We start from the raw sequence: 13,222 nt of genomic DNA, 5'->3' as shown, positions 1-13,222 counted from the left end.
CATGCATCACGTTTCTAGACTCACCATAGTGCCCACGCTGTACGTGGCTGCAGGTCCAATCGTGTGGTGATAAGGGTCCGCTGTTGCATAGACTCTGCCATAGCTGCAGGAAAAGGAAGAAACCGAGAGCGCATTGAAGCTTCGAGAAGATGGTATGCTCCAATGAAAGCTGTTCATTTGAACTAGATCCATTATCACTACACCCTTCCTCCCTCTCTCTTGCCCTCTCTTTCTTTTTGTCTGATAAAAATGCAATCACTGGCTTGCCATAAATACATGGTATAAAGGTAAGAGTGTGTTAAAAGTGATAGGTGCTCTGTTATTGTTTTGGAGTAAAAGTATTTTATCTCATGAGCATGTGGTAAAAGTTATATTGGTCAGAGAGGGAGAAGACAGAAAAACACAGCGGAGTAGAAATGAGAAGAAAATGGACAACAGAAATGAAGAACCAACAGCAGAACTGCACGCTTATTTCTACCATGTGTTCCACTTCTATATCCCTGTCATACTGGATAAAATATTAAACTCATAACTCTTTTATCATAAAATAACAATTACGTGAACATTGGGGTGAATCTTTGAGTGTATGTTGGCATTTTTTCAAAAAAAAAAAAAAAAAAATTATATATATATATATATATATATATATATACATACATACATACATATATATATATATATATATATATATATATATATATATATATATATATATATATATATATATATATATATATACATACATACATACATACATACATACATATATATATATATATATATATAAAATAGGCTATATTACATATTGTAATATTATATAATGTTGTGTGCTATCTGTCACGCCCACTGAAGGCTCGCTGAAGTGAACTAACCCTGGAACATAACCTGCTCCAGAGCAGGTTAAGTTCAGAGAGTGAGTTGCTATGACAACTAACATACCCTGAAAGTTACCTCCGTTTTTGGAAGTAAATAATCAAGCAAGTAAATAATCAAGTTTAAATAAATAAACAAACACATTTTATATAAATACTTCCTTAAATGACAACATTATCAAATTCAAACTTACTGTACTAAAAGTACTGCAGAACAGGAAGGACCCAGCAAGGAAAGAGATGTATGGATGCTTTGGATTTTGTGTTGTTGTGCGTGTGCATTAAAAAAGCGAGTGAAGGAGGCAGAGAGTTTATGTTCACAGCTCTCTTTATCCTTTTCATGCTCCTTTGCCCTCTCTTGTTTACCCAGGCTGCACTGTAAAGAGGCACCGGGCTGGTGGCGTTCTCTGACTCTTTTCATTGGTACCGATTTGGAACTAATTCCTCCAAGATGGGCCTTACTTCTTCCTTTATTTATTTATTAACCCCCAGCACTTCCCTTCTTCATTTGTTGACTTTCCCTACAAACACATGCTTGCAAATGAGGGCCTGCGGGGAGCAGATAAGGCAGGCCGAGCCGTGTGCCGAGGGTACAGACTGAGAGATGAGAAAAGAGGAGAGAGGGGGGAATCCTGGACCCAGACATGCTATTACATATGGAAATACTATCGGATCTGACCAGGTTTTTGTCGTCCGGGATTATTACAACATCAAAGGTCAGGCCAGCTCAGTGGAGTGAGAGAGCCAAGCGGAGAGGATTTTAACTGCTTGTGACAGACAGTGCAGACGAGGGTGGCTGGGAATCCCCAAAACACTAAAGCCAGGCCGGGCTACTTAACCTGCAGCTTAACCTGGCATTGGAAATGACCCACTCCAAAGTAAACCAGGATAGCTAGTTCCAGCTGTATTCAAAAAGAACAACTTAATACGATTTAAAGTGGTTTCCATTTGATAATTAAGTGATAGTTGACCTAAAAATTAAAATACTGTCATCATTTGCTCATCTTATATGACTTTCTTTCTTTTGAGGGATGCAAAGGAGGATACTGCAGTGTAAAAAATATTTTTACGCAGTTGTAAATAAAGATTATTGGAGTATGTTTTACAACAAAACACTTTTTTAGCTTTTCTATTTCAAAATGTCATGTTTAATTCAACGTGTTATTTTTTTTGCTAACATTTTCTGAATGAAAATCACTTCTACACCACTTAGTTTTTACTGTTTGTGAAAAATGTTTATAACCAAACAGTTCTGGTGACTATATACCTGCATTTTTCTAAATATCTTCCCTTATGTTCTGCAGAATTAAAATGTATACAGGTTTGGAACAACTAGATATGAAACACAAAATCATTCATTTATGTGTTAACTATCCCTTTAAGAAATCTTTTTTAAAAGGAATGGTATGCAAATAAAAAATTCTTTCATATTCTGTTACTCCAGTCCCATATGACATTCATTCATCCAGGGAACACAAAAGAACATATTTTGAAAAATGTCCCAGTGTTTGTTTTTGTTCATTGAATGGAAGTCAATGGAATTTAATGTTAATTTGAACTCCACTGACTTTGATTGTATGGACAAAAACATTAGAAAAATTCTTCAGATTATCTTCTTTTGTGTTCCGCAGAAGAAAGAAAGTCGCATGAGTAAATGATAAAATAATTAATTCTCTCTTAAGAGATGAGAGTCTGTGTCATTTAAACATTTTTAAAACCCCTCTGCCATGACATATCAAATTAGAGTGTGAAACGCAGAGCTGGCCTATGTGAAAGCAAGGAGCTGAACGACAAGCGATGCAGAAAGAGCTAGAGAGAGAAAGGGAGAGTTGGAGTGTAAGAGGGGACGCAAGAAGGGGGCTGAAATAAGTGCGGTGGAATGCCAGTCTTGTCACCTGCTCTGATGTGGATCTGTGCTTGGCTCTGATAAATCTTACATTATCTGGGCTCTTCAGGCTGGCAGGCAGGGCCGTGCCTTATCGGCACTGACACGCTCAATCTTGCCTAGATTAAACCAGTGCCTGGCCTGATCCAACCTGACAGGGTCCCCACAGGTCCTGGATAAATTACTGACAACCCTGCACCACCTTCGTCTTCACACACACATACACACTCAACCCCGTGGCCTGAAGTGAGTAAGCTAAGTGGTTACGGAAATTCAGGTTGAATTCAAGTTTAAAGGGTGAGAGTGTATCAAAGATAGTAAAGCAAAGTCTAAATTATCTAATCTAACCCAGTTTAATAAGAGAGCAGATCTGTAAACTCATACCTGGCTTTCAGAGCTGAGGAAAAACACTTTTGAGAATGACTCAAATGCAGTTAAAAGTGCATAATGTCCTGCCAGGCCTTAAAATCCCTCATCTGTTTACTCATAACCTCCATTCTTTGAAATCAAAGAAAGGTTAATGTTTTTAATATAAATTTGTCAAATAATGAGGTAAGACCCAAATAAGTGGCTTGATAAATGCATTTTTTTTTCATACAGTAAATTAACAGATTTCTTTTTGAAACAGGGCAGGACTTTTTATCTAAAAGCACTTATATACTTTCATGTATAAACATCCATTTATACTGTGCGAGATAAAATATTAAGTGCAGTGTACTTTTTTAGTTTGTTGTTTATTTCCAAGACTATATAAATTGCTTTTATACTATCACTGTGAGGAAGCCAAATCAAATTATTTGTCTATATATATATATATATATATATATATATATATATATAAATTGTGCATTAACCTCAGCAGCCGGAAAAATAACTTTTTGTATTTAAGAAAAAAAAAATTGTCTCTGAACCTGGATAGCTAGTTCCATTAGTATCAAATTTTTTTGATTTTCCTCACCTCAAATGGTTTCGATTAGATCATTAAGAAATAGTTCACTCTTTGATATCTTAGTGAAAACTGCATTTAGATGCCTTCAAGTCTAATATAGACCTTAATAACCAGTGTCATTTTAATTGGGTCTTGAAGCATCAACTAAGTGATGAAAGGCAGACAGAAAGCACAAGACTCTTTACCTGTCACTGTAGGCCGCTGCAGCTGCTGCCGCTGGTTGGGCATATCTGTATGCTGCATAGCCACCCTGTCAATTACATAAGGGCATCCGTCAGACACATGCAAACAGCAGGGCATCGGTGACATGAAATTTTTAGAACCATCTGTCCACAATACATCTGGACTGTTCATACATTATCCCATCTCTTTGCAGATCCTAACACTGCAGTGAATCCCAAAAGCTCAGTTACAACCTTAAGAGTGCTGCTGAAAAGCCCTGTCAATGCTCGCTAAAATCAACGCTGAGTGATTTAGGTGGTATTTAGTTTGCCAATACAGCTTTTTGTGAAGCCTTTTTGTTTTAATGGGGAATTGTCAGATTGACTGCATTAGCTCTTCATGTAGATCTCGGCACAGATGCCTAACAGCCCGAGTCTGAACGCAAACCATCTGAGTGTCTTCACTTATCTACGCTGAGTGCAGCAATAGCGGTGCATCCAACGACTTGTCTTTCCAGTGTGCATCAATCCCATCAATTGAAATGGCAGGGCTGGGCAACTATCGATCAGCATGGTAAGTGGCAATCTGGTATAAACAATTAAAATCAGTCAATGTTTGCTTACTGCGAATGAACCAAATGGAAGATTTGGCTGAAGCTATTGAAGGGGCCTTTTAATTAATGTGGCTGGCCAATACGAGTCTCCTGGCTCGATGCCCAGGGGAGCGGTCTTGACACACACAACGTGCTCATCCATGGCTGGAGAACGGCACAAGACAACACTAAATATTGCTTGTATAAGCATTAGATGACATATGACAAAGCTATTAATTGCTCCATTCAAGCCAGCTATTAATAGGTGCGTTGTGAGGAGCATCAAATGACATTAGCTGGGAGACTGTTAGCCGCAAGAACTGAGCGTCGTTTGCTAGTCTTCTCGTTTTGTGAATGCTTACATTCCAAACATGCCAAGCTTTAAATAACGGGGGAATGTATTTGCTGTAAGCGAGTATCTAAGTGGCTGGGGTGTTTATTGAAGTGTCTGTTTTAATGAAATGTAGCTCCGCTCTTTGTTATTTTCGCACACTGAAATCACTGGTACATTATGTGAATAATCGCGGTGCCAGAGCTCATGCAGGATTGAGGCATCGCAGATACAGGACTGCACGCTGAATTATAGATGCTCTCATTTATTTTTTAGCTCGGGATTAATGTCCTGTGCTACTCTGCTAAGATCAAATGTTTAGCTACTGGAGTCGAAGAAAAATCAGGTCACAGAAGATTGTGTACATGGATTCTGTAGAAGTTACAGCTTCCTAATTCCAATGGTTTCAGCGGCTCACACAGATGGATTTAAAGGGATTGATCAACCACATACGATATTTATGTCATCATTTGCTTAGCTTCATGCCATTCAAATAAAATAAAATGAAATAAAATAATATTATTTTAAGATTTTGACCATTGACTGCCAATAAAACACTTTAAAATGTCAAGCTTGACATCTTGCCATTTGGTTAGGAGACATTTGAAAACCAGTAATGTTTGGGAAAATCAGAAATTCAATATTTTCATGACACAAAGCAATGTCACTTTGTAAGGCTTATACAGTTTTGTTGAAAAGTTTAGAAGATCAAGATACAGTAAATATGGTTAAATATATTTACTAATTAAAATACCTTCACTATTCAAATCTATTTTAAAATGTAATATATTCCTGTGATGGCAACACTTGATTTTAAGCATCATTATTCTAGTCTTCAGTGTCACATGATCCTTTAGAAATCTTTTTAATATGCTGATTTGATGCTCAAGAAACATTTCTTATTATTATCAATGTTGAAAACAGTTGTTCTCCTCAGTGTTTTATAAAACCTGTGATACATTTTCTTTGTCGAATAGAACGTATGAAAAAAAATCATTGAGCATTTATTTGAAATATAAATATTTCGCAACATTAAAAGTGAATTTACAGACACTTATATATGTTATTTTAAATCTTACTGACCCCAGTTTTTTGAACGGTAGTGTATATATTGAACATGATTCTTTTAGAGCTTGACAGCACCTGATCACTACAAACTGTCATTGTATGTGAAGAAAAAATCAAGTTACATGGTGAAGATTGATTAAATATTCAGCATACAGGTTTGAAATAACATGAGAGTAAGTAATCTTTATTTTAACTATTGCTTCATAAGTTATCTAAACCTTAGTTTCCTCGAAAAGTTGATGATGTGGTCCACAGAGAAGAATCCTGACTTTATTGGCAAGCAAACATACTACGTGCATTCGTCAAAATCCATTCGACCGTTATGAGATCTATCTGGGACTATAGCCACGGACCTGGCTACGAGTTTGCAAACTTGGCGGCAAACATACTATCATGTGTGCCAGGTAAATGCATTACAGTTACGTCCACGTTCATTTGTCTTGTTTTAGATCTAAATCTTGAATTAATTTCCATTTTTCATGCAGTGAAATAATCCTGGGAAGGGGAGGCACGCTCTCTGATCACCTGACTGTCTAATACGTTCTGACGGCTGTCAAAAACAATAGGGCCTGGGCACAATCTCGGGCTGTAGCGTGAGGCCTTTGGGCTGTATTTAAATGGAAGCTGAGGGAAAGGCGGATCAAACGCATGCCATAAATTAAAACAAAAACACTGTAACGTCGACTTCATCAACTTGATCAGGCATGATTTTCCACCCACTTAGAGCAAAACCAAGCAGCGGTGGAGATAAAATGTGGAAGAATGAGACGTTAAGTGTGTAGGGGGGTTCATTTTTGGTCCATTCCACACTGTACATGTTAGCATTATCCTAGAATTCATAGAGATCATCTACAGGCTTCAAAGGAAGCCAAGTTGGAAGTGGTTGAGCCATGTGCAATTTCATTGTGCCATGTAACGTTATGTACAAGGGACACCAACAAGGCTTTTAATACACCACAAACGGCCAGCCTGGTGGATTTGCACATGGTGACCTGAGCTGACCCTTGGCCTTATGAAAAATTCAGCACCAGCTGCTCAGTTTAGGCTCAGCGAACGCGAGCAACATGAGGGCCTTGTCCTCAACGTTGCATTCTTTTACAGAAACAGTGGAAAAAGCATTGGAATGGGGAAAAACAGAGCATACTCACATAGATTTCAGCACCGTAGAAGCCATCTTGGTAAACCACACTGCAAAAACACAACAAGAAATAACAAAACACAATACATCAGTGCCGAACATCCATGGAGTTTCTTCGCGCTGTATAGAAAAGAAAAGAAATTATGCAGCGATGCATTCATTCGGCAGACAAAACAATGCACTCCAGACTCTGAGGAAGGGATTTTTTTTAGCAGATTAGGAAAGACGGCCATTTTCTGTGCTTAGAGAAAAACAGTGTTGCTTTATAGTGGGCTTTGCTCTGTCTTGTCACTTGGGAAAACTGGAAGGGCTCGCCATTAGAACGTAGCGCACTTTATAGCCATCAAGCGGTCATGTTGCAGGTTAAGGCGTTAGCACATATAATGCGAAAATGGCCCTTTGCTAACAGCACTTTTAAGTGCTGAATTTTACCTAATAGCGGCCTCAGGCTTTTGATGGAAACAAAGTGAGCCATTTGCAGATGCTGTATGTGTATGTTCTGGCCGGGTGAAGGGTTACTCACGCTCCGTAAGCAGGAATGGGAGGAGGTGGAGGTACGGCGCGGAACGTGTTGTAGACGGCACGACCTCTGCCTCTCAAGTGGGCGCCCCTGTAAGCCACTGTCGCCCCTGTGGTGGGATAGGGGAAGCCTGTCACTGGAAGAAAAGGAGAGAAGAAACAAGGTGACATAAGCTTTTGCTTTTAAGAGGCACACCTGTCACTGCCAATCGGCTTTCAGTTGGTAGTATGACAACACACTGTCATCCTAAAATGTGATGCTTTAAAACAACTCAGACGGATGTTAAACGGTGTGTCATGTTGGCACATCACATCAAGCATGGCAGCGTGTTACAGCCAGTGATTCTGAACTGCTTTTACTCCAGGACCCAGATTTGGGGCATCCCGATACAGTTAAAAATGTGTCTATCCTACAGAAGTAAAACAAAAATGTCATTCAAAATCGAAAGGTGATATTGTCAGTCCTGTGTCCCTGTGTTTTGTGTTTTTCCCCGCATTGTGCCTTCCCTGCCCAGGTTTTCTCCCTCTATGTCCTTATTTGTTTTGTTTTTTTCCTATTCCTGTTCCCATTTAGTTCTATCAGTTACAGGTGTTCCCTGTTTAGTTCAATTGATCCCAGGTGTGTCCCATAAGTTACTGTGCATGTAAACCCTGTAAACTCTGTTTCCCTGTGTTTGACGTCCACTGTTATATGTAATTTTGTGTGCTTAGTGTTTCCTACGTTCCCTCTGTCATTATCGTGATAAACAGCGGACCAAACAAAAAGTAAGCGACGGCCCTCCTCCTGTGTTTTTGTTTTATGTCTTTTGTTTTCTGGTTCGTTGCTCCACGCCAACATGGAGGAACGATCAATGGTCATCGCCATGTGTTTTTGTAAGAAAAATATTAATATTTCAAACGTAATGAACACTTTTCTCTCACTTCCGTTATCTGTCATGTGGAAGCCATTATGGTGGATGACGCAGCACGTATGTGCAGCACCCGTGCCTCTGAGATAAGCAAACGCATGCCTCTCGCGAGTTTGTTTATAGGAGCAAAGGAAGCATAACAGTTTCATAACTTTAGCAAAATAAAACTCCCCCTGGTATATGGAAATTTTTCTTTGCAAATCCTCGGTTTGTACTTCTAATTAATTACCAGCATTTTGTTCCCTCTCAGCGTTCCTCACTAATCACGCAATACCGACATACTGTGTCATCCGCTGGAAACGGCTTCAGCATATGACAGAAAACGAAAGTGAGAGTAAAGTGTTTATTACATTTGAAATCATGATATTTTCCTTACAAAAACGCATGGATTCACTACAGGAGGACATTATTTACCCCTGGAGTGGTTTGATGCATGGTTATTGTGAATGCGTGAGCTTTATTTGACGACTTATGGACTGTTCAACTGCAACACCTGCTGACTGCAATGATAGGGCTTGCAAAAAGTCTTACAAATATTTCACCCAAATGGGAAGCACCACACTGCACTAAACTAAAATTTCCAGCTTATATCAACTGAATACTTAGCATTAATCTGAGTAACTGGAGAACAAAACGCTAAGGCATCCCTTGTCTGGGGAAGCCTCTTTATTGTGGTTATCTCTGAAAGCTTGAGCGTGGGTGTGTGTGAGTGTGTCTGGCTGCTCTCCTGCTCTGGAGGGGTGTGTGCGAGGCAGGGGAGATGGTAGGTTGTTGTAGGTGAGACACAAGGTGCTGGCATGCGGGGCTGAGAGAGCAGATGGAGAGGATTGTTTAGAGATGCAATCACAGACTGGCGCCATGCCTCATCTCTCTCCCCCCACACACTTCCCCAGCCTCTCGCCACCACTGGGGCCAGACCCAGCCTGGAGGAGAGCAGGGACAACTCAGGGTCAAGACTGGGAGAGGTGTCAGAGAGTTGAGAGACAGAGAGAGAGAATCAGGCTTTATGCATGTTAAGGAAACATACACGGATGTGAAAGTGTAACAGACAGAATGAAACTTGAAACAGTGTGTGTGTAACAATAAATAGGTGAAAACATGTCCAGGTCACATTTCACACAGTCTCAGCCACAGATGCCCACAGACTGCCCGCGATCCATTAGATGGATATTGCATATAAAAATGGATAGTTTAAATTTCAGTTTCATAAGCTCTAATCTGACTGGACAACTTCAAGTATACATACACTTTTTTTTTGGTGACACTTTACAATAAGGTTCCATTAGTTAATGTTAGTTAATGTATTAACTTACATGAACGATTAATAAACAGTACATTTGTTACAGTCTTTATTAATCTTTCTTTTTGTTAGTTCATGAAAATAGAGTTGTTCATTGTTAAATCATGTTTATTCACAATGCATTAAAAGTACAGGTTGTAGGACCTGCCACGAGAGGGCACACTACCAAAACAATAACAATCGCGTGGTTTGATGACGCTAAGAAGGAGCATGGAATGATGGGATTTGTTGTCTTCTACCCAACGGCTGATGGCCATCAATCAGACGGAAAGATAAATCATGGATTCAACGGATGTGTTAGAAATTTTGTCATTATTTTATTATATTGAATTAGACCTGAGTAATGGAAGATTTACAACTAAATATTTAGTCATAGATGTTAGAATATTTGTCCAATTCGATGGTGTGATAACAGCACAGTTTCAAGTGTTCAAATCAATAATAATAAATGTTATTTTGAACTTACCAATATCATTTGCAATAATGATTGATTCTTATATCTTTATAAATAAAAACTGTATTTATTTACATTGTTTAACTTGTCAGGTGAAATAAGCAGGGTAAATAAAGCAGTAAATAACCGAATGCAATAACACTGCACCTACATAAACTTTAGTCAATCAAACAGCAAACGCGAGTTCAACGATTTGCGCGAGTAGATTACAAACAAAGTCAATGCAAAGACACGATCAGACTATGGATCAGACACGTCCTTGCGCGGGTCTAGAGATGCGATGCCCCGCGTTTGGCGTGTATGCCCCATAATACTAATCTTATTGATCGTTATAATAGCATATGTGGGAGCTGTCCTTGTCGACAGAACCAGCGGCAGACGGTAAACAGTAATTATGTTCCATAAAAAGTAACACAATCCACCATAAAACATGCAAGAAGAAATAAATAAGGAACTGCTTGAAGCAAGCTAGTGGATTGCTGGACGCTAGACACTACTTCCGCATTTGTCCACGACACTGTTGTCATGTGGTTTCTACGTCAGTAGAACGTAGGCGGTAACAAAGGGTAACTAACGTCATTGACAGGTGACTACACTGCCCCCTCTCACTGTTTAGAATGGGAATTTTCTCATAATTTACAAGTAGTTGAAAACATTAGAGATATTGTTAGTAATCAGCTGGACAAAATATATAACACTAGCCTAGTGGTTTTTGGATATTTTACTGCAAATATCTTACAAATTGTACCTTTAACTAATGTTAACAAGCACAACTTTCAATTTTAATAATTAGTAAATGTTGAAATTGAAATGAACTAAGATTAATAAATGCTGTAGAAGGATTGTTCATTCTTAGTTCATGTTATCTAAAGTAGTTAACTAATGTTAACTAATGAACTTCATTGTAAAATATTAACCTTTATTAAACAGTCTAAATTTCAGACTACATTTTACCCCAAAATATAATATATTTAAATTTTTTGCTTTGTCATTTTTTCTTGCATCCACGTTTTACTTAATGAGTATGTTTACTTAATTTTTTGTTTAATTCAGCATTAATTAATAGAAGTATGGCAAGTACTATTTATTTTTAATATTTAAGAATGAGATTTCTTGTATTACAAAGAACATATAGAAAATAAAAATGTTATTTAAATCTTAATGATCTTACAAATAGTGTTTGTTTTCTTCAAGGAATATATATATATATATATATATATATATATATATATATATATATATATACATACATACATGCATATATACATATACATACATGTACACACACACATATATATACATCATATGTACATATATTCTTTATTGTCATATACTGACAAAAGAATGCAGACACACCCAAAAAATAGATAAACACTGATGCAGGATCTGAAAAATATGGGATTTAAATCCAATTTAAAATTCACACATTCGCACACCAGTTTTCAGATCACCATTTACAAGGTTTCAAACCTGGAAAACAATCTAATCTCCTCCTGATCATTACTGTAAAGACATCAGCCAAGCCAATAGTCAACATGTGTCAAAGTTACCACTTTTAATGAGGTCAGCTAGGGTTATTTTAAGCACATATATGTATGTATATATATTTACCACACTGACTTGGTGTAAAGACTTCTTTTGATTCACATTCAGCAAACTTTTGGCCTAGGGATTCGAAAATGCTGGTATAATTTCCCTTGGACTCCATTATCTCCTCTCAGACAAACAAACAAACAATAAAACCTCTTGTATGTGACACACCAATCAGTGGTGGAGAGGTACAGCATGGCCCTTCATCAGAAGAAAAAGAAAGACAGATGGCTGAAGGTAAGGCGTTTGCACTTTCGTTTTGATATAGCACAGGGCCGTTGACATTTTAATTTGTCCCTTTTAAGCTATAGAGTCAGTGTTAATATGCCAAACAGTGGTCGTCTCTGATATATGCCAGGCCATGGTCAATTCATCCCGAATTCCAGTCATGTGCAATGCTCTTGTATTTTCTTTGATTTTGTGTGTGTACATTATGTGTGCTATGACGTACATAAATGTAATCTCATAATGAGCTATGGGTCTGCACGCAGCACCGATTCAATAATAAGCCATAAATCATTCCAGCCAGTTATGACACTCCATAAAGCCTCCGAAACACACAACGGCAAAAGTGTACGTGAGCATAAATTCTTGTAGCCCTCGTGCGCCCTTGTTATTTCAACACAAGAGAAGGAGGAGAGGGTTGAAACCCTTCCCATCTGCACATCTACCGTTTAAACTGATAAGGACGCTGACACACTGCTGCATCTATCTGGGTTTACACGGGCATCTCTAGTGCTGGAAAGCATCCCGTTGGGCTGTTTGGACGAAGGTGTGTGGGCAATTACATTCCATACCCCTTTGGGACTCTTTCATTTACTGCAAGACTAGCTCCTTTAATACGGTGTGGCTGGAAATCGCTGGGTTAGGACCTCTCTCAGAATGCGTGCTATTGTGAAACGTCTTTAGATAATCAGACCACCGATAAACCCATATCATGAGGAAAATTACACCATTGCTAGACTAAAGGGAGTTTTTTGCCACCCCTGATACTTCTAATATTGTAATTAGACCGCTTAATTTCAATTATGGATCTATTTGAGTGGTTTTATAATTGAAAAGGCAAAAAATGCCCACAATGCTCCAGCTCTTTTAAAGAAGTGCACACACATAGGTGTACCATTGAGTGCTTCAATATAATGCCCCAAATGTACTCTACACAAGTATGCAACAGAGATGTAGGAATATACTTAATATTTGCATACTTTAAGTTGTTACGTTTTCGGGGTGTAGTCATGGCAATAAACCTAGGGGGCGCTAAAGTTAAAGTGCTGAAGGGATGAAACATTATTTTTTTCTGTATCAGACACATATGGCCTGGAACCAAACATCCATTACAATCTTTTATCATCTTTATTTAAAACATGAAAATTTATTGCTATCTACTTTGCATTTTCATCTTATTGGCTGCGTTTGTCTCAACATGCTGCCATGGACCGAATTCAAGGGCTGAG

At 38.3% G+C, this 13,222-nt stretch overlaps 1 protein-coding gene across 7 annotated transcripts in view; it reads right to left on the bottom strand.

The window, feature by feature from the left end:
* Positions 1 to 13,222, bottom strand: part of rbfox3a (RNA binding fox-1 homolog 3a) — a 425,092-nt gene that overhangs the window by 14,785 nt on the left and 397,085 nt on the right. For all 7 annotated transcript variants that reach the window (XM_059532581.1, XM_059532579.1, XM_059532580.1 and 4 more), the window contains 4 exons: positions 7,521 to 7,653; positions 7,008 to 7,047; positions 3,892 to 3,956; positions 25 to 103 (listed from right to left, as the gene is read on the bottom strand). In XM_059532581.1, the coding sequence (XP_059388564.1) occupies positions 25 to 103; positions 3,892 to 3,956; positions 7,008 to 7,047; positions 7,521 to 7,653 (317 nt within the window). The remainder of the gene's footprint in view (positions 1 to 24; positions 104 to 3,891; positions 3,957 to 7,007; positions 7,048 to 7,520; positions 7,654 to 13,222) is intronic.

This window comes from Carassius carassius, chromosome 40 (genome assembly GCF_963082965.1).
Source record: "Carassius carassius chromosome 40, fCarCar2.1, whole genome shotgun sequence".
NCBI lineage: Eukaryota > Metazoa > Chordata > Actinopteri > Cypriniformes > Cyprinidae > Carassius > Carassius carassius.
This window is presented reverse-complemented; position numbering and strand designations above follow the sequence as displayed.